The sequence below is a fragment of the Idiotropiscis lumnitzeri genome, chromosome 18 (genome assembly GCF_059441095.1).
Source record: "Idiotropiscis lumnitzeri isolate Australia: NSW breed Sydney's pygmy pipehorse chromosome 18, RoL_Ilum_1.0, whole genome shotgun sequence".
Classification (NCBI taxonomy): Eukaryota; Metazoa; Chordata; class Actinopteri; order Syngnathiformes; family Syngnathidae; genus Idiotropiscis; species Idiotropiscis lumnitzeri.
Window position 1 is genome coordinate 2,807,711 of NC_142408.1, and position 19,563 is coordinate 2,827,273.

The following is a 19,563-nucleotide window of genomic DNA, read 5'->3' on the forward strand; positions in this document are numbered from 1 at the left end:
CGGTTCTTTTCACTGCACTTGTATCAGGAATGAAACATCGTTTGAATATACTTTTTAATTTAAGGAATTATTATTTCTTAAATGACATCAAGAGAATGTGGCCAAATTCTATGCCGAACACAAAGACAATTTGAGTACATTTCAATTTTTTTTCAGTGCCTCAGCAATTAGAGAAACAAATAAATTAAAAACTTCACGTAAGCACGTGAGAACAATCGAATCATTCAGTACGATGCGCAGGCTTAATTGCGGCGAACATAAACTCTCATGACCAGGCTCGGTGCTTGCTGATATTAGGAGCTGACGAAGAGTTTTGAAGACGAGTCAACGTTTTCAGCTCATTGACCGCAATTAATTCGAGTGTGATGATGGAAAAAGTCAAGTAATGCAAAAAAGAGAACAGCAATTTTGCAGGCGTCAGCTCACGTCAAACTACTTCGTGGTTCGTGCAGGACTTTTTGGACATGTTTATCCATCCATTTTGTTTCTCACTTGTAGCAAAATTATATAACATAATAAATAACAATGGATAAATAAAAGGTCATCACCAGACAGCAGTGGCGGCACAATACATTGGAAAAAAAATAAAATAAAATACATCGAATGATCTTGCCCTAGGCTTTGTTGCTTGGCAGTAAAAAAAAAAAAACAATGCTGCTGAACTTGATGCACCACAATTGTCCCTTCTGAAAGTTCTGCAGGTGTGCTGAGACTTATTGCATCCATGATTATTCCGATCCAAGCAGACAAAAACAAAACAAAACATCACTTTGGACCCAACTCTTAAAATGCTGATTGAAAAATCCTACTTTTGTGGCGTTACTCTAAGTCATGGGCTCTTAGAAATTGAGCTGATTTATTTCTCTTTTTCGTGTTTTTTTTTTTTTTAAAACTTCCTTCGCACAAAGAATAATTTCAGGAAACGCTTGTGTGCACACAAACATTCAAAGACATGTATGGCGGATTGATTGAACACTCTGAATTGTCCCGAGGTATGTTTGTGAGCACAGATGGTTGTTTGTATTTGTGTGCCCTGCGATTGGCTGGCAACCAGTTCAGGGTGTGACCCCGCCTACTGCCCAAAAACAGCTGGGATAGGCTCGAGCACGCTTGCGACCCTCGTGAGAAGCAGCTTTGATTATAGATGGAGTACAGAACAGGAATTACGTTTGACTCCAAATCTATCGAGTCATCTTTGTTCTTTTGCGCCGTCCTGGTGGAGGTCCACCATCCAACCGTTCGACAGCACCTCTCGGCCTCATAAAGTCTTGTCCTTCAAACTCGATGTCCACGACTTCATATGAAGTCGCTGTTTTCTAACGTCAAGAGCTCTGTCAGTGCACCGGCGATGAGCTGCACAGCCTTGAGATCGTCACCAGACGTAAATGAACAGTAAGTGCTGATTGAACTGTCATCAGTGTAGTATTTGTATGAATGCGTGTGTGTGTGTGTGTGTGTGTGTGTGTGTGAGACGTGAAGGTCGATACAAGCAGTTCTTCTGCTGTGATATCGCCCAAATTTCACAAGGCCACCGATAAGGGTGGGGTACCGCCTTTCTTCCTCTATCACGCCACCTCCCTCTCTCTGGCACCAGCAGAGACCTGCACACACAATATTAAATGAAAGTGAACAAAAGCATTACGACAATATATATTTCTTTGAAAAACCACAGTATTTAGAAAATAAAACATCAACAAGGTTTATTTATTTACATTTTTTCAAGTTCGGCGGACCAGATTAAAACATTTAACGGGCCGCATGTGGCCCCCGGGCCGCAGTTTGCCCACGCCTGGCATATACTGTAGTGTAAAGAGGCTATACTAGGTATAGACACTTACGGAGACGTTGTTGAACCCAGCTGCCATCGGGTGAGTTTGTGCTGGTGGAATTGTCACCTGGTCTGCCTGCTCACACAGAGGAATACGTTTTAAAAATCGATAAAGGTCGGCTGGATGCGGAGAGCTTTGAGGTTTTCTTTCGGGTGACACTCTTACTGTGAGTTCTGCGTCATAGATGTCGTTACTGAAACCGGTTTGAGTTTCGGGAGACGATGACAATGACGGCTCAGTCAAAGCCCTGACCCTCATTTGGGTCCGGAGGAAGTAAATGAGGAGGGCAATCAATGTGCCAATTAGCAGCAGGACCACAAGGACTGATGCCGCAATCCCGCCTGCGTAGCCAGGCTTGGTTGAGGCTACGGAGAAAAATGGAATAAAGATTTGAATTGAACATGCACACTCAACATGAGATTTATACAAAAAAATAAATAAATAAATAAATCGGCAATATGATCGTCTGTGCTTACTGGCGGCTCCATCAGTGACTTTTTTAGCACAATCGACGCCGACGGTGTACTCAATGTCATCCAGGGCCAAGACACCGGTGGCACCCTTGATTCCCTCAAATACAATCTGGCAAGAATGGATCGCAGTCAGCATCACAACAAATCTTTTCAACCTTTTGCAGGATGTGATTGGCCAACCTGGTATTCGTCGATGGACACGATGTCAACGTCAAAGCGTCTCCAGGGTTCCGCGAGCTCTTTTATCTCCAGCTGCTCATTGAGAAGACCTTTGGACAAGGTCCACACCTTCAGCTGGCTGTCTGCTACAAGTTGCAAAAAACAAAAATCATATAAAGAGAGCGCAGACCGATCTTCCTTCACAGATAATTGCAAATGTTGGTGGAAAAAATTTTTTTTCTACATGCTAAGTTTGTTGAAATCATTAAAATTTCCAAAGCTTGATTCTTACATGAATCTGGTTTGTAGGCCCAGAATTTCAGGCAAGTGCCTTTCGTCGGCGGTAGGTGAGGGCTCAGCAGCTGAGCCTTCTGATTGGCCGCCGTCCGGTTGCTCGATGAAATGAACAGGAAGTGACCTGGAAAAAGGAGATGGAAAGATTTTCATTGTGAAATGGACACGCCCTGTCACGTGACATTGCTCTGATTTGGATTCATAAGGAAATAAACGCGATTGTTTTATTTGATTCTGTTGTTGACCTTTCTCTGTTCCAAGGCTGTGGTCTTCGGCGGGGGTGACATAGTGCATTTCTTTTTCATGACTCGTCAACTCCCAATCCAGTTCGTCCCGCTCGATGTTTCGAGTGTTACTCCAGGTACACATTCCTTTTTCGAGACTACACTTTGAACCTGAGACGATGACCCAACATCAACACCAGACTTTATATTTTTGTTTCATGAGCTCGACAACAAATAAGCCACAGACCTTGATTTTCACATGGATGAGCCGAAAGCAGAATATCATCAATGGCAACGTGAGTGTCTTGGCCTCCTCTTCCTGTGACCTCAAACTGCAGCTGAGGAACAAAAAGTCAACACATCAAGATCCCATCACTAAAACAAATGATCCCTTTTATTATTTCTTTTAATTTTGAGCATAGGACGATATACGGAATGATAGTATCAGATAATCTGGCATTTTTGTTTGGAGGGAATTGAGCAAAAAAAAAAAAAAAATCTGACCAATTTCCTCATGTGTGTCCCTGGCTTTAATAATTTCAAATAAGAAAGATTAATTTTAATAATAGTAATATGATGTTTTCATAAAATTCTGTCAGAAATTAACTGTTGAAATAAATCAATTAATTTAGAAAATGCAATGCACTCAAATATAAAAAAAATAAAAAATAAAAATTAAAAGTATTTTAATATCACCACATTTTACCTGCCAGTCCGCAAGGTTGCTGGAGACGTTCCCATTACCATGACGCCAAACATCTCCCTGGTTCAGACTATTCGTAAAAATCTTGACCCTCTCACCCTCCATTGGCTTCATGAACACTGACAAAGAACCTGCAAACAATTTGCATTTTGTTGCGGAATCTGACTGACTTTTGTTGTGCTCTGTGAACTCACCAGGGTTCTCGCTTCCCATATGATACCAGAAATTCAGACACTCAGCTGTGGCTTTTCCTTGGCGAACAGGTGACGTGAGGGTTGCGGTGGCGCCGGCGGGAAGAACACTTGCTCCAGTTTTAACCATCATGTAGAAACCTACCATACACACAAAACAGGTACATGAAGAATGTTCAATTTGAGCTGCACTGCATCAGTTTTCAGCAACAAATATATATAAAAATATAAAATATAAAAATATATATTATATTATATATTATTTTATATATATGATAAAAATAGACATTTGCAATTACATACTTATATGATAATTTAAATGAAAATGGCATTATTGCATAATAATAACAATAATAATAATAATTATTATTATTATTATTATTATAATTAAGTCAAGTGTATATTCTATTACTGTTGTGGGAGTTCAGTGTATATATATATATATATATATATATATATATATATATATATTACTGTACTATTGTATGTACAGTATTAAAAAAAATAAATCTTCGTTTCATCACCCAGTTTTGTCTCCAAAGTGTGATCGGTTTTGGGTCCTGTCGCTGTTGCATCGTGTCCGTTTCTATGGACCCAGAATGCGTGCGGAGAACTTTTGTAGCCACACTGCTGACCCTCAAAAGTACACAACCTCGGTACAGAACAGGGACGGTCCACCAGCGCCACGTCATCAATAGCCACCTGGCCGTCAAAACCGGAGCGAACGGCTTCAAACATCAGCTGTGGGTGGAGTGAATATTTCAAATCGTCAGATAATTAGTAAAAGTTGTAAATAGAGACTAATATGTTGTTGTCGCATACCTGATATGTTGTTAACTGGTGTGGAAGTGGGCAGTGTGCTTCATGCCACATGTTGCCATGAGCGCCACTACGGGTCCACAGCAACTTCTCATAACCATCTTTAGCGAATAACTTCACATTGAGAGTCCCTAAGAGAAGATAACGACATTCGGATCATTTCAAGGCTTTTTACATCCCTTGAGATGAGACACCCTGGCTGAGTACCTCACCTGTGTTTGTCCCGTAGATTTTGTAGAAGAAGGTCAAGCAGTGGTCGCGGCGATCTGGTAATATTGGCAATGACAGTAAACGGCCAAAAGCACCATGCAATGAGGAACTCCACATGTCCACGACTAGACTTTTACCTAAAAGAGGGATACAGCAAAAATGATGACATTAACTCATTCACTTTCAAAAAATGGTAAAAAAAAAAAAAAAAAGGATCTTTGACGTATTTAGCCGTCAATGGTAGTAAATGAGGTCATTTCAGATTTATTTGCGTGAAAATAAACGTGCAACTATTAAACTTGACTACACGCATACGGTATGCAGAAGGGATTTATTAACGTGTCAAATTATTATTAAATGAGCGCACCAAACCCGATGGTGTGGTCCATCCCATCGAGCAGTGTCCAGTCAAAGTTGTCGCTGTTGTCCTGGTGCCACCCACACTGCCCATCCTCAAAGTTACACGACAGTGCTTCCAAATAACCATGCAAAACAAAGTCAAAGCATTGCGGCAAATATGTTATTAAATATTTCTTGTTCGGGATCATTCTGTTTGGGATTTGTGATGATCATTTTTACCTGTCGAAGAAGATGGAAAATAGTCTGCATGGCAACCAGTGAGGTGAACGTTTTTTACTTTAATCTTGGCGCACGCACACAGTTTCACCGCACGAGATTCAAATGCCAACTAATGGAGAAAAGAGAAAAAGATGAGCCGAGGTGAAAAATCTTATATAATATTATAATTATTCTCATTCTTCTTATGATTATTATTTATAGAATTTCTTTTTTTTCTGAAAAATGTGTCTGTGAGCCATTTGGAATTTTGCTGAATTGTCACATGACAAGGGTGCTTGTTTTTTTGCTGATGATGCACCACGTGTAAATATCTGCACAATCATTTCCAAGTGTAATTGGAACATTTTTTTTTTGTGCAAAAAATATCCGAAACAAACACTGGTGCATTGAAAATTTTAAAGGCGGTCAAATTAGTTCATATGTTTTATTTCCAATGCCAAAAGCTAAATTTACCTAACACTGAGCGAGTACCATACCCAATTTTACTTATAATTAAGTTTTAATCTTTCCGTAAAAAAAATACACTTTGCACTCTGCTATTCAAGGTTTTGTCAAACATCACACGTAAAAAAAAAAAATGCACCTGAAAACGATGCTTCCTCGCTCCGATGTTCACTTGTGCGGGTTGCCACTCTGCCTCGCCGATTCCGGTCTTGCCACTGAACTCCCACAGCTTCGGCTGCACACCCAACATGCTGTCGATCACGCGGACTGATAGCTCCCCTGCCGTCGCGGGATGTGATCGTCAAATGATCGCTATTCAGTGTAATTAATGCATTATTACACGTACCAATGTGAGCTGGATCTCCAGTGAGTGCAAAATCAAATTGTAAGGTGCAAGCGGGGCCAGACGGGCCCAGCAGAGGGGTCCGTGTCTGCGCTTCCGTCAGCTGCTGGCCCGGGGCCTCGGCTACATATAAATACTCCTCTGCCAAAAATAAGCAAGTGTTTATAGTGTGGTTATTACACTTTCCAAAAAAAAAAAAATGAAGTGGGAAAACCAACAACAGGTTTCAATCTGTACCCTTTGCTGTAGAATTCTGGTGAAGAACCCAACCTTGACTCCCAATGCTTGTGTCTGTCCAGCCGGAGCTGCCTTTATTGTATGAGAAGTCCCCTGTGACGCAAAAATCAGATTAGCCTGATCAAAAGTCCACATTTAACATTTTGTTGACTACAGAGCGTCAACACAAATTCACGGTGACATGCTTGCTGAGTGTGTGTGTGAGTGGAAGTTACATAAAAAAAAAAAAAGAATTCCAAGGGTGTGAACGCAATGCTTTGCATAGCATGCTTACACAATCAAATGACTCATTACAGTTCGTGTTCAAAGACAAGTTTGTTAGAGAGCAACGCATCACGCGTGCTTGGACCAGCTGATGCAAGTAAATGTGAGCAAACAAGTTAAAAAAAAAAAAAAAAAACCTCACCACACACGGCTTCATCTTCCGCTCCCTCGCAGTCGCTTTCAAAATCACACATCTTGTCGGGCACTGTGCAAGGGTTCTTGGGAGGTTTAGGGAATTCTTCCAACCACATGCTTTCTGAAAACAAAGGACGTCACTGCACTTCTTATTTTTGTTTGATTAAAATCGACTTTTTGGAATCGTTACCGTTTGATCGGCGGCATTCGGGAGACAACACGATGTCGTCGATAGCGACGCCTCCGTATGCAAGTTCCCTGACTGCTGCCATGATGAGAATCTAAAAAAAAAAATGAGAGGATAATTGAGAGTAATAAGGACGGAAAACTATCTCATTAAAATATTAAATATGAGGTGTGTGCAAATTCGGATTCAAAAGGTGCTGTGGCCTCACATTCAAAATATTTTGTCCAAAAAATGTACAAATTATTGTACGTGGGTTGAGGATAAACACTCACTTGAAATGGCGAGCTATTGACAATTTCCACTTCAGCCTTTACCCAAACATCACCCAGAGCTCCGCCCCGCTTCCACTCTGCTGAGATGCTCTTATCAGCCACCAGCACCGTCAGGCCGCCAGAACTCGGCCCGAACTGGTGCGTGTACATGACCATCTAGAGCGGGAAGTCGACGGACGTGGCTCGCATTACGGAAATTGGAACAGAATCGCCGCTGAAATCGACGTGTGAGCTCGCCTTGCATGGATGAGAACTATTGGTGGGTTCTAGTGGAGGACTTTGGAAAGCAGCCCAATCCTTTTCGAGCCCTCCATCAGGAACAGTCACGTACAAGAAGTGACCTAATCCAAGTGCAGTTTTTTTTTTTCTTAATTAGTTTCATTAAGAGCGAATTGAATCATGAATTAGAATTGGTCGTACCCGATGCGCTGTTGATGGAATGATCCCGTCCGGGTCCCTTCAGAGGATCGGTGCTGGAGATTTTTTCCTGACTTGTCCTGACCCATTTCAGAACGGACAATGACCTGAGGTCCCAATCGCACGCGTCATTCTCAAAGTCACAGCGCTGATATCCCTCTGCACACACACAAACACACGGTTGCGCACTCAAACTGCTGATCTATTTGTGTCAATTTGATTAAAAATAAATAAATAAACTCTCAGAATTAGGAAACCGTCTTCAAAAGGGCGTTTTGTTTTTTTTAATCCTTTGCGATTACTCACCACAGTTCTCCTCATCGGTCCAGTCGCCGCAGTCATCTGTGCCATCGCAAAGCTGACGTTGGTCGACGCAACCCCCGCGCTTACACGCCAGCGTTCCGGCTGGGCACTCTTTGCCGGGTAATGGCACTGGAGAAGCAAGGGATGGGAAGAAAATTATAAAAAAAAAAAATTAAAAAAAGGGCATTTGCATATGCAATTAACTATTGCATATTGAAAACATTTTCAGCGTGGCTGTAAATGAAGAGTTTTTGCGGATTTTTGTGTTGTGGTGTGAAGCCACGAGAGAAAAGACGAGATATTTGGGTGCTCACAGGGCAATGCACAGTCCAAAAACTCCAGCTGGTCCACGGCAACATCTCCTCTCCTCCCCTCCAAGCGGTTTGAGTAAAGATAAATCTGAAAGGCGGCGGCGAAGCCACCCAGGAAGATGGTGGCCTCCCTCCATCCTCGGATGCTGGTCACCTCAGGCCGCCACACGACGGCCTTTTCGGAGTCTCGGTGGGCGACAGATGCCAACAGTGGAGACGAGCCAAGTCCCGTTTGACCTGCGGGGATGCCACATTCCTGCCCGAGTGGTCACATGACACACGTCACAAAAAACGAGCGTTGCTTACCGGAATCCCACAGGAAATATCGCAGACGAAGACGACATGTTGGTGAGGACGCTTGCATTTTTGGGGACACGAGAACTGCAGTTTTGACACCGTCGGACTTCACCGCCGTCACACCCAGAAACCAACCTGTGGGACACGGAAATATACAAAAAGTCGTCGTTACGACATGAAACATGGATTATAGCAATTGTAAAAAAATAAATAAAAATATTCATGCAACTCTTAAAGAAACCGGATCAGGATTGCCTTTTTGTAATGTCGAGGTGCGTGTTTACGTGATCTTGTTTCTACTTCTCGCACGACTAACTCGAATACAGCCCGGAGGTTGACACTGATGCAATTTTTTTCAAGTGATGTAAGTCATACCTGAGGCAGTCCCCGTGGTAAAGTCAGACGACGGCCCGCTCTCCGGCAGCGTGCCACCGCCTCTCTGACGCCGTTCCCACCGGTACACTGCAGTCAACGACTGGTCCTTCCATCCGCACATTCCTGCGTCCTCAAAGTCACACTGGAATAACTTCCCGTTGTAGCCTTGAAAGGAATAAACGGTTATTCCAGCACTCAATGTCAATGCAGATCGAATTTTCGTTTTTTTTTATTAATAAATAAATAAATTAAAACAAGCCCATTTTTTGTTTTTATTTCATGATCAGTCCTTTGTGGCGTGAGCAAACGACGGCCCGGGGGCCACATGCGGCCCGTTAAACGTTTTAATTTGGCCCGCCCGGCGTGAAGAAAATTAAATGAATAAATCTTGTCAATGTTTTATTTTCGAAACACTGTTTTTTCAAAGACATATTTTGTTGTCATGCGTTTGTTCACTTTCATTTAAAATTAAATGTTTTTTTTGTTTTTTTCTCCGATGAGGTGAGGTCACCAAAACACTCCATCCATCTGCTCCTCTGTCAAATTTTAGAACCCATTTTGGTCCGCCAATCAAAAAGTTTGCCCACCCCCGTTCTAGATAAAATCATTCCAAAACCTTTCCAATCATTAATATGACCTATACAAGAAAGAAAATCTTTGAGAAAGAGGTAGCATTTCAAACTCAGCCCAAAATACTTTCCCGCATGCATTTCAGAGATTTTATTTGATTTTCGACTCTCGGCACTGGTCTACGACTGCCACGAGATGCAATCGGCTCCCGCAGCCGCTTGTGTCTTGTCCAGGTGTTCCTCGGTGTCTCTTCAATTTGTTTCTGCAGTATTTACTTTCCTACTTTCGAGCCATGTCAGGTCAAACCGAGTCCCGACTTGTTTCCTGCACTTGTTTGTCTTGTTTTCCTTCAGTCAAGTCTGCATTCCTCTTGTAGTTTATCCCAGGTCTTGTTTTTGTTTTTGCAAATTTGTAACTTGCCTTTGGAACTTTAATTTCTTTTTATCAGGATTATTTGAGTGATTAAAATTAAAGAGCACTTGCATTTGCATCCTCTTGCTATAAGAATTTTTTTTCTGAATACTTCAACTCGAAGAGTGACTTTTATAGCGACATTTCAAAAATTTTGAATGCAAAGCAAGACATGCTTTTCATTGTGATCGTTTGTTCATTGTTTGACCTAAAAATATATATATTTTTTTTTTTTTTTCAAATTTGAAGATTTACGAGAATTATTTGCTTACTTTCAACGATTTGTGCTGCATGATGTGACTACAAACGTGTCAGGAAAAGACGACAAAAACAGCTGAATGTGTGTCCTGACGAGACGCTTTCCACCCAATCCTTGACTCTGAATCGGGAATGGAAGATGGGGGGGGAAAAAATGCAAAATGTCAAGAACCGTACCGCAGTCCTGTTCATCATCGCACTCCAAACAGTCACACACAAAGTCGCATCTCCGCTCGGGGCTGAGACATGGATGAGACGCAGCTGCGTTCAAGGAAGAGAACAAGATTAATTCATTCGGATGATGAGAATCGGACAGAAATGTGAATGGTTCTGTTTCAGCTTCAGAGAAACATTGAAAAATATGTTCCAGGGTCAATAATAATATTCGTTTTATTTTTGAAAACTCTATTTCATTCATTGAACCACATGTTGACATCTTATTAGATTTCATGACTGCCAGAATTTATGGCAGTTCTTTGTAACGAGCTCAAAGGCCGGACGGAAAGTAATGCGGGCAAAATGCCACATGCCTATCCAAAGGTCTCTTAATTAAAATTTTTGAAGAGCATATTAAATAATCACAGCGTCTCTATCGTCAGAACTCGTGTGTGTGTGTGTGTGTGTGTGTGTGTGCGTTGGCAGCTGGTGGTGTGGCTCCCACTTGATTTACAGTTGCATCTGAGATGTTTGTGTTTCGCTCTCTTTGATAAAATAGAAGAGTTATTTTCAAACTAAAATCATGGGGAGCTCTATTCATAATTTTGATAACAGCAAGTTGAAGTTTGTGCTGGTATAGAAGAAAAATATGAAGATATTAAAGTCATTTAGTGTAATTACACGCAAGAATTAAAATGATACAAATATTGGCTAATGTCCCAATTTGGATGTCAAGTGAAACATAAAAATTAAACTTGTAATTCCAGCAAATTAATTTAAAACAAAAAAAAAACACACTTTCGGAAGCTTTTGGCGAGACATTGTATTTTACTTACTCAAGTGCAGAATGAAAGCCAAGATGAGGGCTGGGGTCTTGATTTGTGCAATCCCTTTCCTCTCCCGCCACATCTTAGCAGCTCAATCAGACAAGTTGTGACCGGTGTCTCCTGAAGATGACTTTTGCCTCCTTTTCTTATTACGTTTCTTTTTCAAAGATAACAACTGGACTTTAAGTTCTCCCGGCATGCAACTCCTTCATAAACGTCACCGCAGTGTGTTAAAAGATGAATGACCAAAGATTTCCGATACGGCACATACATATGAAAAAGTTTTTTGTTTTTTTTTGCAATTTCCCCTCTTCAATGTTTAAGATGATCAAACAAATGTAAATAGCAGACTTTTTTTTTTTAATTTATATAACTGTATACGTACTTTTGTACCCTCCCTGTTATGCAAGTGATTTCATGACTGAACAGGTCTGGAGGTAAGCAGGCTTGAATGTGTTCAGTGAAAATGACATCAGCTTCCCAAATAATGTGATTGACCACTGTTCATTATTTAACAAGGCAAGTACCATTTTTTTCCCCCACACTGTGCCGGTCGCATTTATTTTTACTTAGTTAATTATGCTCCTCACCTGTGGAACAAACTCCCCGCCCAGGTGTGCTCAAACTGTCAGTTGATTTTAATGCAGGGATGAAAACATGGTTTACCGCAGCATTCTTGTGGATCTAACCTTTTTTCTCTTTTAATTTATCTAAACTGATGCTGAGTTAGAATAATTTTAATCTAATCATTTTTAGATGATTTCTTTTGCAATATTTTGTTACTTTTTCCGTAACGCTTTTGTTTCTTATAAAGCACTTTAAAGTCTCTTGTACATGAAGTGTGACAAATATTAAAAAAAAAACAAATAACCGTTTTGTTTACTTGCTTGGGTATCTTTTTCTCAAACGTCAGCAACTTGGATTTTTGGCTTGCAACACAGCAAAAAAAAACAAAAAAAAAAAACAGCAAGCATTGGCTTGTAACATGAGACACTCCTAAATTGGAGCATTCAAGGTACAGGCGACATATAAAAAAAAAAAAATAAATCAGGTCACAAGGCAAGGTAAGACAAGGCCATGTCCTGGAAGAGTACGGGCGGGTTCAACCTTTTCCAATTATAATTTACAAATATTGTTGAAGCAATGTTCCTCCTGATGCTGCTTATGACATCATACCATACATAAAGATCTTATAGCATTTACGTTTCATCAAACTAGGCCACAAAAGTCATAAATCCACTCAACACATCTGTATCTGCTTTTTTACTATTTTGCCAAACCAGTCTTGGCAAAATCACTCCTTATGAAACTGTTGAGTCAACTGAACCAATTACAAAACAGTTGCTATTGTTCTTTAGGGATTTCCAGCACAAAACCAAGTTGGTGCATGCAAGGACAGACACTTCAAGAAGAAGAATTCTGTTCAAAAAGTAAATACACACTTAAAAGAATTAAATTCAATACGGAAATTCACAACTAATGTAAAGCAGAAAGTATACCTAAATGACTGGTTTTAAATCTGTATACTCGTCAAATCTCCTAAGCACTGCCATTGTCAACGGAGGAGAGTCTATCATATTTTTGTGACAGTTCATTTCAGTATCCTTCGTTATCCCAGGTCACCTCATAGTCCGGGTAGCGGACCTTCAGTTTCTCAGTGGTTGTTGCGTGGTTTGCTCTTCCGAACCCCTGTAGGAAAAATACCACACACATGGTCACGGCCAGTAATTGAAGGACGTGAAAGTAATCCGGACACTCACCATAGAATAGCCATACACATGGATCTTCTTCTCCTGGGCATCATGTCTGATCCTTCCCCCTCCAACACACTCGCAATCCAGGAGTCCATCCTTTTCCAACTCCTCAGAAACCTTGTCGTAGATATCCGCTTCATGCAAAGAGGAACCATTTCATGTGATCATGTGCACTCTTTAAAAACAAGATTATCAAGAGATGGCAGTTAATGTCCAGGATGCCCCGTTTGTGGTGTTGGGCAGCCATCCAGTGGTGTGCAGATGGGAGTGTGACCTATTTCTTGCATTGCATTATTCAGTTAAATTTGATTAACCTCGTAAACGCGGCGACAGCGACTCTTGAACCACAGTGAGAGAAAATAGCCATATTTAAAAAAAAAAAAAAATGGCTCCATTTAGTCACATGTTAGCAGCACTCACCGTGGAACTCAGCCCAGGCGTATCCGCGGACTATATCTACTTCTGTGTCGTCTCCTTTCTCTTTGCTGTGGACTCTGATGAGGACGTATTTAAACACACCCGAGGGATCGATGTCTGCCTGCGGGATATTTACCATGCGGGCAGCTGCTTTCGTTTGTGTGCACATCTCCACACAATTTGACAGCCACACGAGCAAGCAAACTACCAAAATAAGGGTTCGTATTTTAAATACAAAATTCTTTTCTGATTGTGTAAATGCACAGCATAAACGCAAATGTATCTCTAATTTGGTACTTTTAAAGGCATGGCTACAAACTAACTACGTTGTTTTGTATTATGCTGACTTCCGTTATCTTCGGGCAACTTCCGTTCGTCCTTTTCAAAACAATATATTAGTTTGACTGGTTTACCATCTTCTGACAACTTGGAAGGCTCTTGCGGTTTTGAAAACAATTTTATTTGGTTTAGAATTTGCTTAAATCAATAATAAATAGTAATTTTGAGAAATTATGGAAAAAAATGTTTTGACATCGTAATCATAGCTTTTATTATGAAAGCAACATGACCAAAACAGCAATTTACGTCGACCTGTGACGTCACTTCCGTACATTGGTTTTCTTTTTTTTTTTTACAATGTGATCGTAAGTATAGAATGTATTTAAATGAACATTTTATGAAATATATCGAACAAGGATGGGTCGTGAAAATAAGACTGCAATGGATTTAAAACGCCTTTGAAAATGTCGCCGTCCAAACGAACACAAATATAAATATGAGTAATAACAGGGATTGACTTGCACATTTGCATTTTTAGACATTTGGTCTACATTATACAGATACGTCTGAAGTTTTAGTAGGTCATTTTGTCTGCAGTGCATGATTTGCGTTCGGCATTTTTCCCATAATGCCACAAGGGTACCCACACCGCCTGCTGATCATTTACAGAAGTGGTCTTTCTTTATTATTTTTTTCCCCAATGAATAAAAAACATTAGTGAAATCACATCAATTGTATAATCTACTACAAAATGTCTGTTACTTAAAAAAAGTCGTCTTTTGGTGATGTGAAGCCTGCAGAAGATAACTGACACAACATTTACTGTCAAACAGGAATACAACCTTATTCTCATTGTAATTCCAAAAATTCAGCAAAAAACAAACCTTCCAACATGAGCTAAGCTAAAACACATTGTAGAACTATGTGGTCCACCAGAGACATTTTGTGCACAGTATCTGTGAAATTACAGTAAAACGTCTGCAGTGTGAGACATTAGAAGGCACTTTTCAAGCAAGTTTGAGGTCCTATAAAATCACAAGTTCAAAACATTTCGAAAACTTCACATTCACATTTAAATCCAGGATCATGTGCCGAGCCTGAACCGTGCAAACTGCACCACAGTCGAATCGCTTTCTGACTGCACCGTGTGGCATTGCAGTTCTAGATCGCTCTGTCGTTGTGTCCTCTCTTTTTCCACTCACAGGCCCAAAGTGCGATGAAGACCAGGACTGTGACCAAGAGCAGCACAAAAAGAACTGTAAGGCTTTCCCATACTCCTGGTGCTAATGCCTTCCATGTCTGAACTTTTTCTGATGGCAGCAAATTGCTCAGACTCAACATGTAGCCCAGAGCCCACCCCACTGAGGTATCGCCAGCCTGCAGGATATATACATGTAAAAAAAAAAAAAAAAAGTGATTGGAACATGAATCTTCATTTTCTTTGACAAAAGAGCATCTGGGATAAAATATACCAAAGCTTTCACCTTCTTCTTGAAAGAAATGTGTGAGAAGGACTTTTCATCAAAGCTGTATCCTTTGAGTAGGAGAACCTTGACAAAAACTGAGCAAGCACAATAGTCCCTCAGGCGAGATGCTTGATCTGGAGCTAGAGCCAGCATCTAAATGAATATGAAAAAAAAATGTGTACAATTAATACAGCAAGCTTAAATGATGCCATTTACAAAAACATTTAATCTAAAAAAATAAGTCTTGCTACTTAACACTGCGCTACATAAAACCCATCGAAGCAAAAATAATTTTTATTTTTTTCTAACGTTACATTACCTGAGCAAAACTCATCTTGCACAGTATTTCAGCGGCTTCCTCCATTTGCGCGGGAGTGCTCACTGTGATTCCGGTGATGCGCTGCAGGAAGGCGTGAATGTAGAAAAAAGCGGAAAATGCCTGCATAGGCAGACAAGTGAGAGAATTCCACGCGCAATGAGCGTATACAGCAAAATGAAGTCAATTTATTTCAATCGTCTCCAAGAGCGCAATGTTCCCCATTCTTACCATGAAGCTGCCAGTCACATTGGGCTGAAAGACTTTATCGAAAGAGCAGTGAGAGAAGGGACATGGGTCGAAGGAGAAGATCTCTGACACATTGCCCACACATTGCTCATAATGTCCGCTGCCCTGGATCAGCAACGAGTCTCGTGCTTCGCGGGTGCTCGGTTTGTACTCGGCCGTACATGGAGAGTCGAATATGGTGTGCAGGTTTACTTTGAATGTCGAGTCTGTTGGCTGGCACGGGTGGGTGACTGAATCTGAATAACCCTGAGACTAAAAGAGTGAGAGAGAGCAAGGTGGACGGTGAATTTTACGCATTTCGTCCATTCTAGACTTTATACCGCAATAAATTAAATGAAAAAAGAAACATGGGATATTTACACTGATTGATGATATACTAAAATAATTTTCTTAATTTTTTTTCAGCTAAGCCGAAACTAAGTCACGTACCTTGACAATGTGGGCCAGTAGCCGCTTGAGGACCTGATCCTGCCCGTAGCAGAGGAAGCTGTGTGTGTACAGAGAATACTCCTGACCGTACAGACGTAGCTTCATCATGTCCTTCTCATCCTCCACTTGCTCCCGAGTCACAAATGTTATCTGGGTGGATGCGCCGCCGAAATCCAGGGCCCCCACCGTGGGCCTCCCCGAGCTGAGCCACTGCCCGACAAAGCCATACTAGAAAGGAATTTGAGTGGAACAGAGAGGCGCAGGTTGAGTTGTTGAATTTAGTTTTCTTTGTAAAAAGTCTCACTTTTGTGTCGAAAACATGAAGCCAGTGGTGGGCAAACTACGGCCCGGGGGCCACATGCGGCCCGTTAGACGTTTTAATCCGGCCCGCCGAACTTGAGAAAAAAATTTAATGAGTAAACCTTGTTAAAGTTTTATTTTCAAAATACTGTGGTTTTTCAAAGACATATATATTGTTGTAATTCTTTTGTTCACTTGAATTTAAAATCATAATATAATTTTTTTCTCCGATGAGGTGAGGTTACCGAAACACTCCATCCATCTCCTCCTGGTTCGGCCCCTCCGTCAAATTTTAGAACCCATTGTGGCCCACCTATCAAAAAGTTTGCCCACCCCCAGTTACTTTTCACCCGTCGACCAACACGGACATAGTCAGTCATGTTTTTTCAGACATACAGTACATATCTACCCGGTTATGAGCCACTAGCATACTTTCACAACAAGCTGGTGCCAGTGCTAGTTGGTTGCTGGACTCAAAATGTCTTTGACTTCTTTTTAAATCCACAGAGATCATTGTTGGCGGACAGCTGTGCCAACCTTGGCGACTCTGTTTCTTCCGCAGCTTCCCTCACCTTTGGTGTCCCACAGGGCTCAGTTCTAGATCCTTTGCACACCCAAGCATTGGTGCTCATGTCAAACTAGTACTAGCACCAACTCAATACGAAATGTCAAATCCCTCGTTATTTTATTCTTACCTTGATGAAATTCTCTAAGAGATAGTTGACAGTCACCCAACCATATGCTCCCTCCTCTCGACCGGACAGAATGGCGGCGCCCCGGAAGCTGAAAGGGTATGACTGGATTTTACGGCCAACTTCCTGCAGAATTTGAGCTGAATGCTCTGGACTGGAAATGCTAGGAGAGTGAAACGCAAACATAACCATATAGTCGCTAGCATTTCCACCGCACAATATAGTTGAAAATTCCATCTAAACGGCGTCGATCATCACAAACAACGGACTCACTGCAGAAGCCTCATGCCAGCTGTGGCACCCAAGTACACAGGCGTGACCATGTGTCTGTGTGCAGGGACGTCGTGCGTGGCCTGGTCCAGACACATCTCTAAGCTCTGCCCTGCCGCTCCCTGTTGGCCCGCATAGCTGGATATCCCACCACCTGAAAGAGGAACACGCACTTCATGACTCGAGCACGTTGCCATAGTCACCCCGACAACTGCAAAAATGCTCACACATACTGTATGTAGCAAAATGAAATCATTGTTACGGCCCTGAGAAAGTCATGATTAGACATGTAGAAGTCACGCTTATCCGTTACGACGATGGATGGAAGGAGCCAATGGGGTGAAACTTACCCTTTGCATGACATTCGCTGTGTTGGGTGACCACACCGGTCCCATTTTGCTTGTCTGCAGGCCACTTGTATACAAACAAGGACGTGTGTGAGGATCCGGCGTCCAAAACAATTCCGTACTACAAGATTGGGGGGGGAAAAAGTGGTTGAAAAATTGGCGAGTTGAGGAACTGCGTTAATTTTTCTCTTCTTTCACAGCCATCCACATCCTCAAAACGAGTCTCCTTCTCCATCGTGCCAGGTCACGTGAATGGGAGGGGTTCCCAACACGGCAATGTTTTTTTTGTTTTTTTTTCTGGCCAGCATCGGTCAGCAGGCTTGTCGTCATGGTGACACAGCCACAAGTTTTCCTGCCGCAACACTCGCCTCTTCTCGCGCACTGAACGACACAAACAGCGCGGGATCTCTTTGGTTGATTGCTTGGCCCACAATAAAGGAGAAAAACTGGGTTTGGGTTCGAAATATATCCTTTGTGATAGCAGTCCTGGAAATTTTCTGACATAAGAAACACTCTCTATGGCTTTTATCGTGCGCAGGGAACAGAAACCAGAGTTGACCTTTGAAGCAGTGAGGGTCCGTCTAATGCTAGAAAAGGTCAGGTATCTGTCCGTTTAGCCATCTCTGTCTCAAGTACAAAAACAAGTTAACCAATTAATGACAAAGGTTTTATTTGAAGGTGAGTCATGCCAGATGAGACATGTTGCATGGTGACAGTTTGGATTCCAGATTGTATGACCTCGGCTGTGTTTAGAACTTCCGTTAGCATTCTGTTTAATCAAATATAGTATTCAATAAAATTGCATTTTATTCCCTATATAAATACCCAGTCATAAATAAAGGTGCAGCATGAGTCTATTTCTGTACTCTCAGCAGCCCCCCCCCCATTACAAGTCAAATCGTATTTCTTTTTGCAAATTGCAGAATATACACCGTCAACTAACACTTATCATGTATATGTAATCCGACCCATGTGTGAGTCTCAATAAAAAACAAGTGTCGCGTTCCAAAACTCCTTCTAGGGGCGCTTCACCTCCTACCGTCTTTGTTTACATGTTAACCAATCTCACACTATCACAGATCCAATAATAACTCACGGGACAGTCCTTACCATAAACGCGGGCACCACGGGAATGTCTTCGCTTGGCACAGTTAAGAGCAGGACTGCGGCCAGACCGAGCGCCAACAGGACGACGAGGACAGCGGGATGAGCTGTACACCGAGCCATGACCGAGGTAAAAAGAGTCATGCAGAATGTGAGCGCCTTGAGTCGGAGAAGTCAGTCTGACTCCGGCGCTCCTCGTTTACATCCCACCGCAGAAAGCAACATTTAGCATTGTCGGATTTATGATCCTCCCCACGTCGAAGCTCCAAGGCTACTCGTCCCGCGGAAGGAACAATGTTTTGACTTGGGGGCCTGAGTTGATGTGAAGCGAAACCTCATGCGCATTTGGTTTGAAATGCACGTTTTCTTGGTCCGAGAGACAAAGCGCACTCTTATTCACTCACGAGATGAAAACAATGGACGTCTTGGACTGGCAGGCGTCCACATTGTAGGAGACTGGACTGAGGAACTGCAGGGTTGCTTGTTGTTTTTCTCGACTATTTGCATGTAAATGGGTGCAGCGCCGAAACCGGCTTGCAAATAGGGTCCTCTTTTGAATGGAAACTTAAGCGAGGGGGTGAAGTTTTCCACCGAGGACTAAACTGCAGTTTTGCAGGAATATTGAACTCATTCAATCAATCAGACGTTTATA

General features: G+C 41.8%; 3 protein-coding genes across 6 annotated transcripts; all 3 read right to left on the bottom strand.

Annotated features, from left to right (window-relative positions):
* Positions 1 to 40: 40 nt before the first annotated feature.
* mamdc4 (MAM domain containing 4) lies at positions 41 to 12,087 on the bottom strand. Of its 3 annotated transcripts, XM_088281981.1 has the most exons (29): positions 11,298 to 12,087; positions 10,483 to 10,566; positions 9,067 to 9,231; positions 8,701 to 8,826; positions 8,398 to 8,631; positions 8,087 to 8,212; positions 7,784 to 7,939; positions 7,601 to 7,704; positions 7,364 to 7,519; positions 7,095 to 7,185; positions 6,912 to 7,025; positions 6,506 to 6,598; positions 6,272 to 6,409; positions 6,065 to 6,204; positions 5,482 to 5,590; positions 5,270 to 5,374; positions 4,905 to 5,039; positions 4,696 to 4,823; positions 4,398 to 4,614; positions 3,877 to 4,014; positions 3,686 to 3,813; positions 3,227 to 3,317; positions 3,001 to 3,150; positions 2,754 to 2,879; positions 2,483 to 2,607; positions 2,306 to 2,411; positions 1,995 to 2,194; positions 1,839 to 1,904; positions 41 to 1,601 (listed from the first exon to the last, which is right to left on the bottom strand). In XM_088281981.1, the coding sequence occupies exons 1-29, from the start codon at positions 11,368 to 11,370 to the stop codon at positions 1,566 to 1,568; spliced, it is 3,660 nt and encodes a 1,219-aa protein (XP_088138107.1). In that variant the 5' UTR covers positions 11,371 to 12,087; the 3' UTR covers positions 41 to 1,565. The 3 variants fall into 3 exon arrangements, with proteins under 3 accessions (XP_088138107.1, XP_088138106.1, XP_088138108.1); XM_088281980.1 differs by having other exon boundaries at positions 10,483 to 12,015; XM_088281982.1 differs by lacking the exons at positions 10,483 to 10,566; positions 11,298 to 12,087 and adding an exon at positions 10,320 to 10,390.
* Positions 12,088 to 12,536: 449 nt separating this feature from the next.
* On the bottom strand, positions 12,537 to 13,824 carry phpt1 (phosphohistidine phosphatase 1). The gene is made up of 3 exons (XM_088281983.1): positions 13,463 to 13,824; positions 13,049 to 13,176; positions 12,537 to 12,977 (listed from the first exon to the last, which is right to left on the bottom strand). The coding sequence occupies exons 1-3, from the start codon at positions 13,626 to 13,628 to the stop codon at positions 12,885 to 12,887; spliced, it is 387 nt and encodes a 128-aa protein (XP_088138109.1). The 5' UTR covers positions 13,629 to 13,824; the 3' UTR covers positions 12,537 to 12,884.
* A 354-nt stretch (positions 13,825 to 14,178) lies between these two features.
* On the bottom strand, positions 14,179 to 19,380 carry LOC148318980 (ectonucleoside triphosphate diphosphohydrolase 2-like). Of its 2 annotated transcripts, none has more exons than XM_088281621.1 (9): positions 18,918 to 19,380; positions 17,811 to 17,928; positions 17,464 to 17,614; positions 17,194 to 17,353; positions 16,199 to 16,426; positions 15,752 to 16,021; positions 15,524 to 15,604; positions 15,223 to 15,357; positions 14,179 to 15,115 (listed from the first exon to the last, which is right to left on the bottom strand). In XM_088281621.1, exons 1-9 carry the CDS (start codon positions 19,053 to 19,055, stop codon positions 14,900 to 14,902), a joined length of 1,497 nt encoding a protein of 498 aa, XP_088137747.1. In that variant the 5' UTR covers positions 19,056 to 19,380; the 3' UTR covers positions 14,179 to 14,899. The 2 variants fall into 2 exon arrangements, with proteins under 2 accessions (XP_088137747.1, XP_088137746.1); XM_088281620.1 differs by having other exon boundaries at positions 15,524 to 15,643.
* Positions 19,381 to 19,563: the final 183 nt, after the last annotated feature.